The 16,050-nt window shown below is 42.4% G+C and overlaps 1 protein-coding gene across 4 annotated transcripts in view; it reads right to left on the bottom strand.

Moving 5' to 3' along the window:
- Positions 1-16,050, bottom strand: part of lrrc74b (leucine rich repeat containing 74B) — a 43,027-nt gene that overhangs the window by 14,924 nt on the left and 12,053 nt on the right. For all 4 annotated transcript variants that reach the window (XM_034170888.1, XM_034170886.1, XM_034170887.1 and 1 more), the window contains one exon: positions 15,739-15,945. In XM_034170888.1, the coding sequence (XP_034026779.1) occupies positions 15,739-15,945 (207 nt within the window). The remainder of the gene's footprint in view (positions 1-15,738; positions 15,946-16,050) is intronic.

Here is a 16,050-nt window from a genome sequence, read left to right as displayed (position 1 = left end):
ACAGAGCAAAAAGAGAAAGAAACATCATGGGAACCCCCCCACAGTCTACGTCTAAAGCAGCATAACCAAGGGATAGTCCAGGGTCACCTGATCCAGCCCTAACTATAAGCCTTAGCGAAAAGGAAAGTTTTAAGCCTAATCTTAAAAGTAGAGAGGGTATCTGTCTCCCTGATCTGAATTGGGAGCTGGTTCCACAGGAGGGGAGCTTGAAAGCTGAAGGCTCTGCCTCCCATTCTACTCTTACAAACCCTAGGAACTACAAGTAAGCCTGCAGTCTGAGAGCGAAGCGCTCTAATGGGGTAATATGGTACTACGAGGTCCCTAAGATAAGATGGGACCTGATTATTCAAAACCTTATAAGTAAGAAGAAGAATTTTAAATTCTATTCTAGAATTAACAGGAAGCCAATGAAGAGAGGCCAACACGGGTGAGATATGCTCTCTCCTGCTAGTCCCCGTCAGTACTCTAGCTGCAGCATTTTGAATTAACTGAAGGCTTTTTAGGGAACTTTTAGGACAACCTGATAATAATGAATTACAATAGTCCAGCCTAGAGGAAATAAATGCATGAATTAGTTTTTCAGCATCACTCTGAGACAAGACCTTTCTGATTTTAGAGATATTGCGTAAATGCAAAAAGGCAGTCCTACATATTTGTTTAATATGCGCTTTGAATGACATATCCTGATCAAAAATGACTCCAAGATTTCTCACAGTATTACTAGAGGTCAGGGAAATGCCATCCAGAGTAAAGATCTGGTTAGAGACCATGCTTCTAAGATTTGTGGGGCCAAGTACAATAACTTCAGTTTTATCTGAGTTTAAAAGCAGGAAATTAGAGGTCATCCATGTCTTTATGTCTGTAAGACAATCCTGCAGTTTAGCTAATTGGTGTGTGTCCTCTGGTTTCATGGATAGATAAAGCTGGGTATCATCTGCGTAACAATGAAAATTTAAGCAATACCGTCTAATAATACTGCCTAAGGGAAGCATGTATAAAGTGAATAAAATTGGTCCTAGCACAGAACCTTGTGGAACTCCATAATTAACTTTAGTCCGTGAAGAAGATTCCCCATTTACATGAACAAACTGTAATCTATTAGACAAATATGATTCAAACCACCGCAGCGCAGTGCCCTTAATACCTATGACATGCTCTAATCTCTGTAATAGAATTTTATGGTCAACAGTATCAAAAGCAGCACTGAGGTCCAACAGAACAAGCACAGAGATAAGTCCACTGTCCGAAGCCATAAGAAGATCATTTGTAACCTTCACTAATGCTGTTTCTGTACTATGATGAATTCTAAAACCTGACTGAACCTCTTCAAATAGACCATTCCTCTGCAGGTGATGAGTTAGCTGTTTTACAACTACCCTCTCAAGAATCTTTGAGAGAAAAGGAAGGTTGGAGATTGGCCTATAATTAGCTAAGATAGCTGGGTCAAGTGATGGCTTTTTAAGTAATGGTTTAATTACTGCCACCTTAAAAGCCTGTGGTACATAGCCAACTAACAAAGATAAGTTGATCATATTTAAGATTGAAGCATTAAATAATGGTAGGACTTCCTTGAGCAGCCTGGCAGGAATGGGGTCTAATAAACATGTTGATGGTTTGGATGAAGTAACTAATGAAAATAACTCAGACAGAACAATCGGAGAGAAAGAGTCTAACCAAATACCGGCATCACTGAAAGCAGCCAAAGATAACGATACATCTTTGGGATGATTATGAGTAATTTTTTCTCTAATAGTCAAAATTTTGTTAGCAAAGAAAGTCATGAAGTCATTACTAGTTAAAGTTAATGGAATACTCAGCTCAATAGAGCTCTGACTCTTTGTCAGCCTGACTACAGTGCTGAAGAGAAACCTGGGGTTGTTCTTATTGTCTTCAATTAGTGATGAGTAGAAAGATGTCCTAGCTTTACGGAGGGCTTTTTTATAGAGCAACAAACTCTTTTTCCAGGCTAAGTGAAGATCTTCTAAATTAGTGAGACGCCATTTCCTCTCCAACTTACGGGTTATCTGCTTTAAGCTACGAGTTTGTGAGTTATACCACGGAGTCAGACACTTCTGATTTAAAGCTCTCTTTTTCAGAGGAGCTACAGCATCCAAAGTTGTCTTCAATGAGGATGTAAAACTATTGACGAGATACTCTAACTCCCTTACAGAGTTTAGGTAGCTACTCTGCTCTGTGATGGTATATGACATTAGAGAACATAAAGAAGGAATCATATCCTTAAACCTAGTTACAGCGCTTTCTGAAAGACTTCTAGTGTAATGAAACTTATTCCCCACTGCAGGGTAGTCCATCAGGGTAAATGTAAATGTTATTAAAAAATGATCAGACAGAAGGGAGTTTTCAGGGAATACTGTTAAGTCTTCTATTTCCATACCATAAGTCAAAACAAGATCTAAGATATGATTAAAGTGGTGGGTGGACTCATTTACTTTTTGAGCAAAGCCAATAGAGTCTAATAATAGATTAAATGCAGTGTTGAGGCTGTCATTCTCAGCATCTGTGTGGATGTTAAAATCGCCCACTATAAGTATCTTATCTGAGCTAAGCACTAAGTCAGACAGAAGGTCTGAAAATTCACAGAGAAACTCACAGTAACGACCAGGTGGACGATAGATAATAACAAATAAAACTGGTTTTTGGGACTTCCAATTTGGATGGAAAAGACTAAGAGACAAGCTTTCAAATGAATTAAAGCTCTGTCTAGGTTTTTGATTAATTAATAAGCTGGAATGGAAGATTGCTGCTAATCCTCCGCCCCGGCCCGTACTACGAGCATTCTGACAGTTAGTGTGACTCGGGGGTGTTGACTCATTTAAACTAACATATTCATCCTGCTGTAACCAGGTTTCTGTAAGGCAGAATAAATCTATACGTTGATCAATTATTATATCATTTACCAACAGGGACTTAGAAGAGAGAGACCTAATGTTTAATAGACCACATTTAACTGTTTTAGTCTGTGGTGCAGTTGAAGGTGCTATATTATTTTTTCTTTTTGAATTTTTTTGCTTAAATAGATTTTTGCTGGTTATTGGTGGTCTGGGAGCAGGCACCGTCTCTACGGGGATGGGGTAATGAGGGGATGGCAGGGGGAGAGAAGCTGCAGAGAGGTGTATAAGACCACAGCTCTGCCTCCTGGTCCCAACGCTAGACAGTCACAGTTTAGAGGATCCAAGAAAATTGGCCAGATTTCTAGAAATGAGAGCTGCTCCATCTAAAGTGGGATGGATGCCGTCTCTCCTAACAAGACCAGGTTTTCCCCAGAAGCTTTGCCAATTATCTATGAAGCCCACCTCATTTTTTGGACACCACTCAGACAGCCAGCAATTCAAGGAGAACATGCGGCTAAACATGTCACTCCCGGTCTGATTGGGGAGGGGCCCAGAGAAGACAACAGAGTCCGACATTGTTTTTGCAAAGTTACACACCGATTTAATGTTAATTTTAGTGACCTCCGATTGGCGTAACCGAGTGTCATTACTGCCGACGTGAATTACAATCTTACCAAATTTACGCTTAGCCTTAGCCAGCAATTTCAAATTTCCTTCAATGTCGCCTGCTCTGGCCCCCGGAAGACAATTGACAATGGTTGCTGGTGTCGCTAACTTCACATTTCTCAAAACAGAGTCGCCAATAACCAGAGTTTGATCCTCGGCGAGTGTATCGTCGAGTGGGGAAAAACGGTTAGAGATGTGAACGGGTTGATGGTGTACACGGGGCTTCTGTTTAGGGCTACGCTTCCTCCTCACAGTCACCCAGTCAGCCTGCTTTCCCGACTGCCCGGGATCTGCCAGGGGGGAACTAACGGCGGCTAAGCTACCTTGGTCCGCACCGACTACAGGGGCCTGGCTAACTGTAGAATTTTCCACGGTGCGGAGCCGAGTCTCCAATTCGCCCAGCCTGGCCTCCAAAGCTACGAATAAGCTGCACTTATTACAAGTACCATTACTGCTAAAGGAGGCCGAGGAATAACTAAACATTTCACAACCAGAGCAGAAAAGTGCGGGAGAGACAGGAGAAGCCGCCATGCTAAATCGGCTAAGAGCTAGTAGCTACGCAACCTAGCGGATTCCTAAAAACACGCAAAGTGAATAATGTATAAATAATGGTTTGACCTTGTCCCTCGAGGCGCCCTGTGGGGGGTGCTCCGGGAGTACGGGGTCCGGGGGCCTTTGCTAAGGGCTATCCGGTCCCTGTACGACCGCAACAGGAGCTTCGTTCGCATTGCCGGTAGTAAGTCAAACCTGTTTCCAGTGCACGTTGGCCTCCGCCAGGGCTGCCCTTTGTCACCGGTTCTGTTCATTATCTTTATGGACAGAATTTCTAGGCACAGCCAGGGTGTAGAGGGGGTCTGGTTTGGGAACCACAGAATCTCATCTCTGCTGTTTGCGGATGATGTGGTCCTGTTGGCTTCGTCAAACCAGGACCTTCAGCGTGCACTGGGGCGGTTTGCAGCCAAGTGTGAAGCGTCCGGGATGAAGATCAGCACCTCCAAATCCGAGGTCATGGTTCTTGACCGGAAAAAGGTGCCTTGCCCTCTTCAGGTCCGTGGGGTGTCCTTGCCTCAGGTGGAGTTTAAGTATCTCGGGGTCTTGTTTACAGTGAGGGACAGATGGCGCATGAGATTGATAGACAGATCGGTGCAGCATCTGCAGTGATGCGGTCGCTGTATCGGACCGTTATGGTGTAGAGAGAGCTGAGTAGGGGAGCAAAGTTCTCGATTTACCGATTGATCTACGTTCCAACCCTCACCTGTGGTCATGAGATTTGGCTCATGACCGAAAGAACAAGATTGCGAGTATAAGCGGCCGAGATGAGTTTCCTCCGCAGGGTGGCTGGGTGCTCCCTTAGAGATAGGGTGAGGAGCTCTGTCACTCGGGAGGAGCTCGGAGTTGAGCCGCTGCTCCTCCATGTCGAAAGGAGCCAGCTGAGGTAGCTCGGGCATCTTTTCTGGATGCCCCCTGGACGCCTCGCTGGAGAGGTGTTCCGGGCACGTCCCATCGGGAGGAGGCCCTGGGGAAGACCCAGATCACGCTGGAGGGACAACGTCTCAGCTGGCTTGGGAACATCTCGGGGTTCCCTTGGAGGAGCTGGGGGAGGTGTGTGTGGATCGGGAGGTTTGGGTGGCTTTGCTTGAGCTGCTGCCCCCACGACCCGACCTACGATAAGCGGAAGAAAATGGATGGATGGATGGATGGATGATAGGTCAGCATTGATGCTGATTTTTGAATCAGATCCTGACCTGCCCTCTGATCATGAACATAGCCTTTCATTTTGATTATTCATCTTTGGCAGCCAGTCTGCTCTTTGTATGCCTGTCTGTCACATCTCAGAAGCTAAGCAGGGTGGGTCCTGGTTAGTACTTGGATGGAAGACCTCTTAGGAAGACCAGGGGCTGTGCATGTTTCATCAGGTAAAACTGGAGATGCATCAGGAAGGGCATCTGGCATAAAATCTGTAACAAATCCCAAGGTAGGTCTGTACTGGATCTGCTGTAGTGACCCTGAACAACATGGGAGCAGCCAAAAATCAAACAGCAACTTCAGTTTAGTGCATTAATTCCTGGGAAAGCCCTAAATACATTATTACTATTTATATAACACCTAAATAGATCCTTGTCATTTGATTGGTAGTTTGTATGTCACGTGATATGGATTATTTATACCATTTGCCATTGTGTTCCATTTAGCATGCAATTTTGTTTCTATACATTTTGTGCTATTGCATGCCGCCGCATGCTCATACTAGCGGTGACCACACTTAGCTTAAAACAAACAGCGGCCCAACACGGTGCCAAGACTCGCTGGGTAATAGACGGGAAGGCTGGATGCGCCGAGGGAGCTCCTGAGCGAGTCATTAATTCAATAGAAATATTTCATTCAGTGAAAGATGGAGTGTTCCATTCAACTCATCTGTGCCTCCTTGAATGGAACATTCCATCTTTCGCCTCATGAAATTTTCTTACCATTGCACTCATAAACATTCATTATTTGTCCTTTATATAACGGCTGAGTGGATCCTTCTTCCCAATTATGTTGCATTGGATACAAATTTGGTTATATTGTACCATTGCTCACTGCGACCACTGATCACACACACCACACGCGCACACATTAGTGGGGGCGGCATTTAGCTAAACATGGTGGAGTTCGTTTTGCTGATGGATGACGATTTGATGAAGGAGCAATTTGATGGTGCTAATTCTTCTACCACAAAAAAAAAAAATCCACTATGCTGTAAGCCAAATGGAGACATGAAGAGCTGTTAGGATGAAGAGGATGAAAAGCTTGACAATTTGTGATTTTCCGCTGGATTGAGGACAGCAGACGGCAGTCTGTACACAAAGTCAGTGTATTGTGGTTCATGTCAGTTTAACAGTGTTGTTAGTGTTATTGATTTATTGTGTTTTTGTAGTTCAATTGATTTAGACAGTTTAGTTAAGTGACATTTTGCAGTTACCATGAGTGAAAAGTGTGGTGCGTTTGATGTTTTCCACCACTGTCTCTGTTTGTGTGTGTAAAATAAAAGCACCTGCTTGTGACAGAATGCAGAAAAGACAAAAAGCTCTGGTTGTGTGTGTATCATTTTGATCATGGACAAACTGCGGAGATCTGACAGTTGCCGTTTGGTATGCTTCTGTATTTTGGGTCAAGGATGAATGGCATCAAAATGGAATGTGGTAGGATGAATATTTTTGGAGAAAATGGATATTAGCCAACAGTGCACAATGAACATTAACAATTACATTTCGGACTCACATGTCCATCAGGTCCTGTGCAAAGGGCACATGCAGGTCATACTGGCAGGCTTTGCCATGCCAGATCCATCTCGAGGTTCCCTTGTACACACTCAGATCATTTCGGATCTTGTTTTGCTGCCATCAGAATATGTAAATTGCGGTCAGATGGTGCTCAGATTGCACATAGACTGCAGTCGGATAGGTGTCTCATCTTGACGGTGCCAGGAAGGTTTTGAACATGTGCAACACACACTCGGGGCCGCTGGCCGATTGGAACCAACTGTGTGGACTCTTGCAGATGGCTATCAGAATGTTTTTCAAGTGCAACTGAACACTTTTCGGATGTTGGCAGAATCGTCATTCTGATGCCATTCGGCCTTATTTTGGCTATGTGTGATGGGGGCATAAGAATAAGTATTTTGGCTTGTGTCCTAAATTAAACTGGACTGTGCTGCCTTGGTGTAGTACTTTTAGTTTTTGAATATGGCCTAATTTTTTTTTTGCCAACCAAAATTATTTTTCTTCTTAACCAACATAATATGAGTGCCCAGCTGTCCTGCTCACATGGGAGGGCACAACGTAGGCAGGAAGACTATCGTGGGTATTTTGGGAGTCATGTTCCTTAGGTGATGTAACCTATGCTTTTCTCTGTCCCAAACACACACGCACACCACAAGTGTTGGCAGAACGGGGGAGCACGACACGCACACACATGCCACATGTGTTGGAGGATCCCACTTGCTTGACATATGTGTTGCTTGGTGATGGCACACTCGTGTTTCACTTAAACAATTTTCACAGACAGCTCGAATGTGGTCATCTGCACTCCACTATTGTGCCGGGAGCGCAGATAGCCACGCCTTTTCTAAGTGCCCAGTGAGCGGTGTTGGATGTTTGTGTGTGGCACTTGGAATTTGGCCAACACCTGCCGAGAGGAGAGTCGAATGAGCACTCACAAGGCACTCGCTGTACGAGTAGATTGAGGCAGCTCCGATTTTTCACGAGTGATATGCGATTCCTCCTTTGTGTGCCATTTGGCTTCAATTGTGTTTTCTGTGAAGGGGCCTTAAAGGTGGATAATGATAAAACAGCTAGCGATGACTTGCTACATTGTCAGTTTTGGGTCACCCACTTGTTTCTATCCTAAAGATTCTGGATCAACAAACTATGATTTTTTTTTATTGGTGTAGTTTTATTGGTGTAGTATGTTAGTTTAAATGAGTCAACACCCCCGAGTCACACTAACTGCCAGAATGCTAGTAGTAGTGTGTGTAAAATAAAAGCACCTGCTTGTGACAGAATGCAGAAAAGACAAAAAGCTCTGGTTGTGTGTGTATCATTTTGATCATGGACAAACTGCGGAGATCTGACAGTTGCCGTTTGGTATGCTTCTGTATTTTGGGTCAAGGATGAATGGCATCAAAATGGAATGTGGTAGGATGAATATTTTTGGAGAAAATGGATATTAGCCAACAGTGCACAATGAACATTAACAATTACATTTCGGACTCACATGTCAATCCAGCACAGGGTGGTAAATCATCTATATATTAAAAGCGTGCATGCATGATTTTATTTAGTAACTTCAATGTAAGTACACAATATAATTGCAAATACATTAAAAATACATGGATGACACAAGAAAGTGAAAACACTTATTTCCATTGTGCCCCATTTAAAAACCAAATGAATAACAAAATAATAATAATAATAATAATAATAATAATTATTATTATTATTATTATTATTATCATAATAGTGTATATATGATAACAAGAACCTAAGCAATTAATAAATACATCAAGACAGTAAATTAACATTAAAAGTTACGTAATTAACAGGAAATAAAAGGGTTGAGTTCTTCCTATAAAAACTGTTCAGGTCTAAGGTTCTAAAAACATTCTGGATTCACACACCATTCCACCTTATTATAGAAACTGCATAATGTATTACCACCCATGTCAGCTACCTATTTTATAAACACTACCCAATCTAGAGCCCATGGATCCCCACGGGCAACACACTAATTTATGTGTATGCGTGTATGTAACTTCAATCACGGAGAAAATGGGGAGAGCTGACATTTTCCATTTGGTATGCTTATGTATTTTAGGTTAAGGATGAACGCTGCAAAAACAGAAAGTTGATAGGACTAATATGTTTGGAGAAATTAGAGATATTAGGTAGCAACCGCGAACAATGGACGTTGATATCATTATTAATCAGTCCCTGGTAACTAGACAAGCTCTGAAAAAGGGAAATATCTCAAGCTTGTCAGCTGTAAAACATGGCATCAACTTAACGTGCCAAATAATAAATACAATTATTCACAAAACATTCTCATTTTAATTTCCTACACTTTCAGTTAAAATCATTATTAGAAACTTTGCATAATTTATTACCACTCTTGAAAAATGTCAGCTACAAATATTATAAACACTACCCAATCTAGAACCTGTGGATCCCCACGGGCAAGGTGCTAGTTATTATGATTATTATTATTATTATTATTATTATTAGTAGTAGTAGTAGTAGTAGTAGTAACAACAACAACACAAAGGTTGATTTTTCTATATATAAGCTGCAGAACCTTCCAAACTTGTGAAAAACAAATAAACTGAAACTTGTAGTCAAGAAAATATGGTACTTTTTTCCACCCCTACCCCCATTTATTTGTTTTACACGCAACTTTCATAAAATAGATATGCAAAGGCAAATTATCTGTTCACATGCAAAGTAAGCGCTCACCCCAAAGAAAATTGAACTCACACATCTTAGCACTCACATCTCTTTGGCATCCTTTGGCATTTGTTGATGCCACAAATATTTCCAGCACTAACGTAACGGGGCTGAAAATATGTATCTCCGGTGTCATTCCTTAATAGGCGCTTCCTAACAATGAGAGCCATGGGTGCCGTTCCGTTCCATTTCTCTAAACGACTAAAGCCCCAGAGAATCATGAAACTACTGGCTGTAAATAATAATGGTCGGCTGGTAGGATGTCTCCTGAAAATTGAAGTAAAATGCTACTATTGTCCCCCAGTGGCTAATTGCAGGGCAGGTCATTTACCCCGGCTGCCTCAAAGCAATATGACACATGATTAATATAAAAATTTGAGTACACATCCAATAAATTTCTCTGAGTGACACATTTTATTATTTTCCAATGTTCTAATTCTTATATGTACATCCCAGTTCACAGTGTTGGGATATACATTTTGATAAATAGATTAGTTTTGGTTGGCATACTCAGGCTGCTGCCCCAGAGATGAAGCACAGATGGGGGGCTGTCTCATGCATTAGTCTGGAACTTAAACCACCTGGCAACTTTGTGATTAGGTAGAACACGTGCAGGAGTGAACACGAAGAGATGGTAATGCTGCACTTGCTGCTTTGGATGTTCATTGATGTTCTGCCAGGGAGGTCATGTTACTCTATCACTAGCATTAGTTTGTTCTCCCTCGACCCTAGTCAAGGTGGGGATTATAGCCAAAGGGTGGCTCTTGGCTTTAATTCTTCATGGTGATATTTCACACTGATTAGTAAGGAAGCTCTAAATTCACCAGTCAGGATCAAAGCTCAGTGATCAAGATCAGAGGTTAGTGTTCAGGTCCAAAGGTCTTTGATCAAGATCAAAGTTAAGCAATCAGGATGTAAGCTCCTTAATCTGGATGAATGATCAGGGTAAAATATAACTATCCCAGAGGATATGGACCGGGAAAGATCAGAATGAGGATTGCAGGCCAGCAATTAAAAACAGAAGTGAGGTATCAAGAGTAATATCTTTATTAGGACTAAAGGTGAGTACTTCAGATTCCAGGATTGTTTATTCATAGGTATTCTTTAGTCCACCTCAAATAGTTATCCAAATCTGATAGGCAAAATCTATTTATTTATTGTCCACTGCAGTGGACTAAAGCCCCCGTCACACATAGCAAGAATGTGCAGGAACCAGCCTGACACAGCAAATATTTTCATCAGCCATCGCAGTTGGGAGGTGAAAGAGATGTGGTCAGCAGTGTCAGAATGCATCCAGATTACCTTGGCCACACTTACACGATGGCATCCAAAGGGTATGTGGACAACAGGTAGATGACAGAGACTCCTGTCAGATGACTATAAAAGGCGCTGAAGACTGCCTGATGTCCAAACGTCTGGATGGCAAACACAGGACCGGAGTGGGAGGCAGCACTGTGTTCCTCCCTTTGCACAGGACCTGATGGTACTGGACACCGAAGTACAACCAACATATGGATCGGACTCACGCCATGTGTGTTAAAGCCAGCATGGTGTGATCACTGACTCACTCATGCAATCACATTTGTGCTCGTCCTCCACTTCCCAGCACTACTGACCTCACGTGCGTGTGTGCACAGAGTAGGTGCTGGACTGATGACATGATCACTGGGTGTGTGTGTGTTCATAACGGCTGAATGAGCAGTGTGCACAGGGGGCACATGTGCGTGCCGTCGCCAGCTGCTGGACACTGGTTACAGTGGGCCATGCTGTCCCATGCATCAGACGCCACCTTTCCACTGAACTTTAATGTATTTCTTTGTGTTTTGGCTCACTTCAGTAGCACAACACAACTCTGTACACCGCGATGGTTGGATTATCACATGGGATTTATATTTGCATGGTTGATTACAGCACACAGCAGCAGAGTGAGAGGATTTTAACCACAGGCTGCAGTCCCGGCTCCACGTCCATTCTGCGCTGTGAATCACTCCTGGGCTGTTGTTGAACATGAGATTCATGTTTATCAATGTTGTCATGGCCTGGCACAACAGGTCCACCTCATATCTCCTACAGAGTTAGAAGGTGATCAGGTAATAATGTGTATATTACAGTGGTGAGATCCATTCAGCTCTGAGCCTGATGTATGCAATAACGCGTTGCTGTGTATGAGACCACGGAGAGGTGTAGCTGCCCGTGGTATATAGAGATATGATGGAGACAATAGTTCACATTATTTACATCACCCTTGGGGAAGGAATGGACAAATATCTATAACAGCCTGTTCAGGTTTGCGGCGGCGTGCACGCAGTGGCGCATGGTGCTTTCAGTTTGATAGCTGCTGTTCACATTCCCTGTACATGATGAAGCCTGCCACATACATATCAACAGTTCCTTTGCGCTCCAGGGGGAGACATTGTAGGTGGACATTATTATAGGTGGCACATGCAGGTCATACTGGCAGACTTTGCCATGTCAGATCCATCTCGAGGTTCCCTTGTACACACTCAGATCATTTCGGATCTTGTTTTGCTGCCATCAGAATATGTAAATTGCGGTCAGATGGTGCTCAGATTGCACATAGACTGCAGTCGGATAGGTGTCTCATCTTGACGGTGCCAGGAAGGTTTTGAACATGTGCAACACACACTCGGGGCCGCCGGCCGATTGGAACCAACTGTGTGGACTCTTGCAGATGGCTATCAGAATGTTTTTCAAGTGCAACTGAACACTTTTCGGATGTTGGCAGAATCGTCATTCTGATGCCATTCGGCCTTATTTTGGCTATGTGTGATGGGGGCATAAGAATAAGTATTTTGCCTTGTGTCCTAAATTAAACTGGACTGTGCTGCCTTGGTGTAGTACTTTTAGTGTTTGAATATGGCCTAATTTTTTTTTTTGCCAACCAAAATTATTTTTCTTCTTAACCAACATAATATGAGTGCCCAGATGTCCTGCTCACATGGGAGGGCACAACGTAGGCAGGAAGACTATCGTGGGTATTTTGGGAGTCATGTTCCTTAGGTGATGTAACCTATGCTTTTCTCTGTCCCAAACACCCACCCAGTGGGTCACCCACTTGTTTCTATCCTAAAGATTCTGGATCAACAAACTATGATTTTTTTTTATTGGTGTAGTTTTATTGGTGTAGTATGTTAGTTTAAATGAGTCAACACCCCCGAGTCACACTAACTGCCAGAATGCTAGTAGCACGGGCCGAGGCGGAGGATTAGCAGCAATCTTCCATTCCAGCTTATTAATTAATCAAAAACCCAGACAGAGCTTTAATTCATTTGAAAGCTTGACTCTTAGTCTTGTCCATCCAAATTGGAAGTCCCAAAAACCAGTTTTATTTGTTATTATCTATCGTCCACCTGGTCTTTACTGTGAGTTTCTCTGTGAATTTTCAGACCTTTTGTCTGACTTAGTGCTTAGCTCAGATATGATAATTATAGTGGGCGATTTTAACATCCACACAGATGCTGAGAATGACAGCCTCAACACTGCATTTAATCTATTATTAGACTCAATTCGCTTTGCTCAAAATGTAAATGAGTCCACCCACCACTTTAATCATATCTTAGATCTTGTTCTGACTTATGGTATGGAAATTGAAGACTTAACAGTATTCCCTGAAAACTCCCTTCTGTCTGATCATTTCTTAATAACATTTACATTTACTCTGATGGACTACCCAGCAGTGGGGAATAAGTTTCATTACACTAGAAGTCTTTCAGGAAGGGCTGTAACTAGGTTTAAGGATATGATTCCTTCTTTATGTTCTCTAATGCCATATACCAACACAGTGCAGAGTAGCTACCTAAACTCTGTAAGGGAGATAGAGTATCTAGTCAATAGTTTTACATCCTCATTGAAGACAACTTTGGATGCTGTAGCTCCTCTGAAAAAGAGAGCTTTAAATCAGAAGTGCCTGACTCCGTGGTATAACTCACAAACTCGCAGCTTAAAGCAGATAACCCGTACGTTGGAGAGGAAATGGCGTCTCACTAATTTAGAAGATCTTCACTTAGCCTGGAAAAAGAGTCTGTTGCTCTATAAAAAAAAGCCCTCCGTAAAGCTAGGACATCTTACTACTCATCACTAATTGAAGAAAATAAGAACAACCCCAGGTTTATTTTCAGCACTGTAGCCAGGCTGACAAAGAGTCAGAGCTCTATTGAGCCGAGTATTCCTTTAACTTTAACTAGTAATGACTTCATGACTTTCTTTGCTAATAAAATTTTAACTATTAGAGAAAAAATTACTCATAACCATCCCAAAGACGTATCGTTATCTTTGGCTGCTTTCAGTGATGCAGGTATTTGGTTAGACTCTTTCTCTCAGATTGTTCTGTCTGAGTTATTTTATTTAGTTACTTCATCCAAACCATCAACATGTCTATTAGACCCCATTCCTACCAGGCTGCTCAAGGAAGCCCTACCATTATTTAATGCTTCGATCTTAAATATGATCAATCTATCTTTATTAGTTGGCTATGTACCACAGGCTTTTAAGGTGGCAGTAATGAAACCATTACTTAAAAAGCCATCACTTGACCCAGCTATCTTAGCTAATTATAGGCCAATCTCCAACCTTCCTTTTCTCTCAAAAATTCTTGAAAGGGTAGTTGTAAAACAGCTAACTGATCATCTGACCATAAAATTTTATTACAGAGATTAGAGCATGCCATAGGTATTAAAGGCACTGCGCTGCGGTGGTTTGAATCATATTTATCTAATAGATTACAATTTGTTCATGTAAATGGGGAATCTTCTTCACAGACTAAGGTTAATTATGGAGTTCCACAAGGTTCTGTGCTAGGACCAATTTTATTCACTTTATACATGCTTCCCTTAGGCAGTATTATTAGACGGCATTGCTTAAATTTTCATTGTTACGCAGATGATACCCAGCTTTATCTATCCATGAAGCCAGAGGACACACACCAATTAGCTAAACTACAGGATTGTCTTACAGACATAAAGACATGGATGACCTCTAATTTCATGCTTTTAAACTCAGATAAAACTGAAGTTATTGTACTTGACCCCACAAATCTGAGAAACATGGTGTCTAACCAGATCCTTACTCTGGATGGCATTACCCTGACCTCTAGTAATACTGTGAGAAATCTTGGAGTCATTTTTGATCAGGATATGTCATTCAAAGCGCATATTAAACAAATATGTAGGACTGCTTTTTTGCATTTACGCAATATCTCTAAAATTAGAAAGGTCTTGTCTCAGAGTGATGCTGAAAAACTAATTCATGCATTTATTTCCTCTAGGCTGGACTACTGTAATTCATTATTATCAGGTTGTCCTAAAAGTTCCCTGAAAAGCCTTCAGTTAATTCAAAATGCTGCAGCTAGAGTACTAACGGGGACTAGAAGGAGAGAGCATATCTCACCCATATTGGCCTCTCTTCATTGGCTTCCTGTTAATTCTAGAATAGAATTTAAAATTCTTCTTCTTACTTATAAGGTTTTGAATAATCAGGTCCCATCTTATCTTAGGGACCTCATAGTACTATATCACCCCAATAGAGCGCTTCGCTCTCAGACTGCAGGCTTTCTTGTAGATCCTAGGGTTTGTAAGAGTAGAATGGCAGGCAAAGCCTTCAGCTTTCAGGCTCCTCTCCTGTGGAACCAGCTCCCAATTCAGATCAGGGAGACAGACACCCTCTCTACTTTTAAGATTAGGCTTAAAACTTTCCTTTTTGCTAAAGCTTATAGTTAGGGCTGGATCAGGTGACCCTGAACCATCCCTTAGTTATGCTGCTATAGACTTAGACTGCTGGGGGGTTCCCATGATGCACTGAGTGTTTCTTTCTCTTTTTGCTCTGTATGCACCACTCTGCATTTAATCATTAGTGATTGATCTCTGCTCCCCTCCACAGCATGTCTTTTTCCTGGTTCTCTCCCTCAGCCCCAACCAGTCCCAGAAAAAGACTGCCCCTCCCTGAGCCTGGTTCTGCTGGAGGTTTCTTCCTGTTAAAAGGGAGTTTTTCCTTCCCACTGTCGCCAAGTGCTTGCTCACAGGGGGTCGTTTTGACCGTTGGGGTTTTTACGTAATTACTGTATGGCCTTGCCTTACAATATAAAGCGCCTTGGGGCAACTGTTTGTTGTGATTTGACGCTATATAAATAAAATTGATTGATTGATTGATTGAGTGTACAGGCAAGTGTACAGGGCATAGGCATCAGGTTGAACAATCTCGGCATGGTAAGTGGCATATGTTACCTGTACATTCTCCTAGAGCATTGTGGCTGAGGTCCAGGTGCTGGAGCGTCGTGTTTGTGATGAGGGCTTGACCGAGGTGCTCGGTGGACCGGTCTGTCACATGGTTTCCCGAGAGGTTGAGGCTGACCAAGGTGGCGTTCTTCTGAAGCATGCTGGCTATGGCCTTGGCCCCGTAATCCTCAAGCATGTTGTCAGACAGGTCCACTTCTGGAATGGGTACACATAGTGACAAATGCAAAGACCATTGCAGACAGAAGAGAATCTGTGTGTGTGTGTGTGTGTGTGTGTGTGGTGGATGCATGTACACCAAAA

Source organism: Thalassophryne amazonica, chromosome 5, assembly GCF_902500255.1.
Source record: "Thalassophryne amazonica chromosome 5, fThaAma1.1, whole genome shotgun sequence".
NCBI classification, from domain to species: Eukaryota; Metazoa; Chordata; class Actinopteri; order Batrachoidiformes; family Batrachoididae; genus Thalassophryne; species Thalassophryne amazonica.
This window is presented reverse-complemented; position numbering and strand designations above follow the sequence as displayed.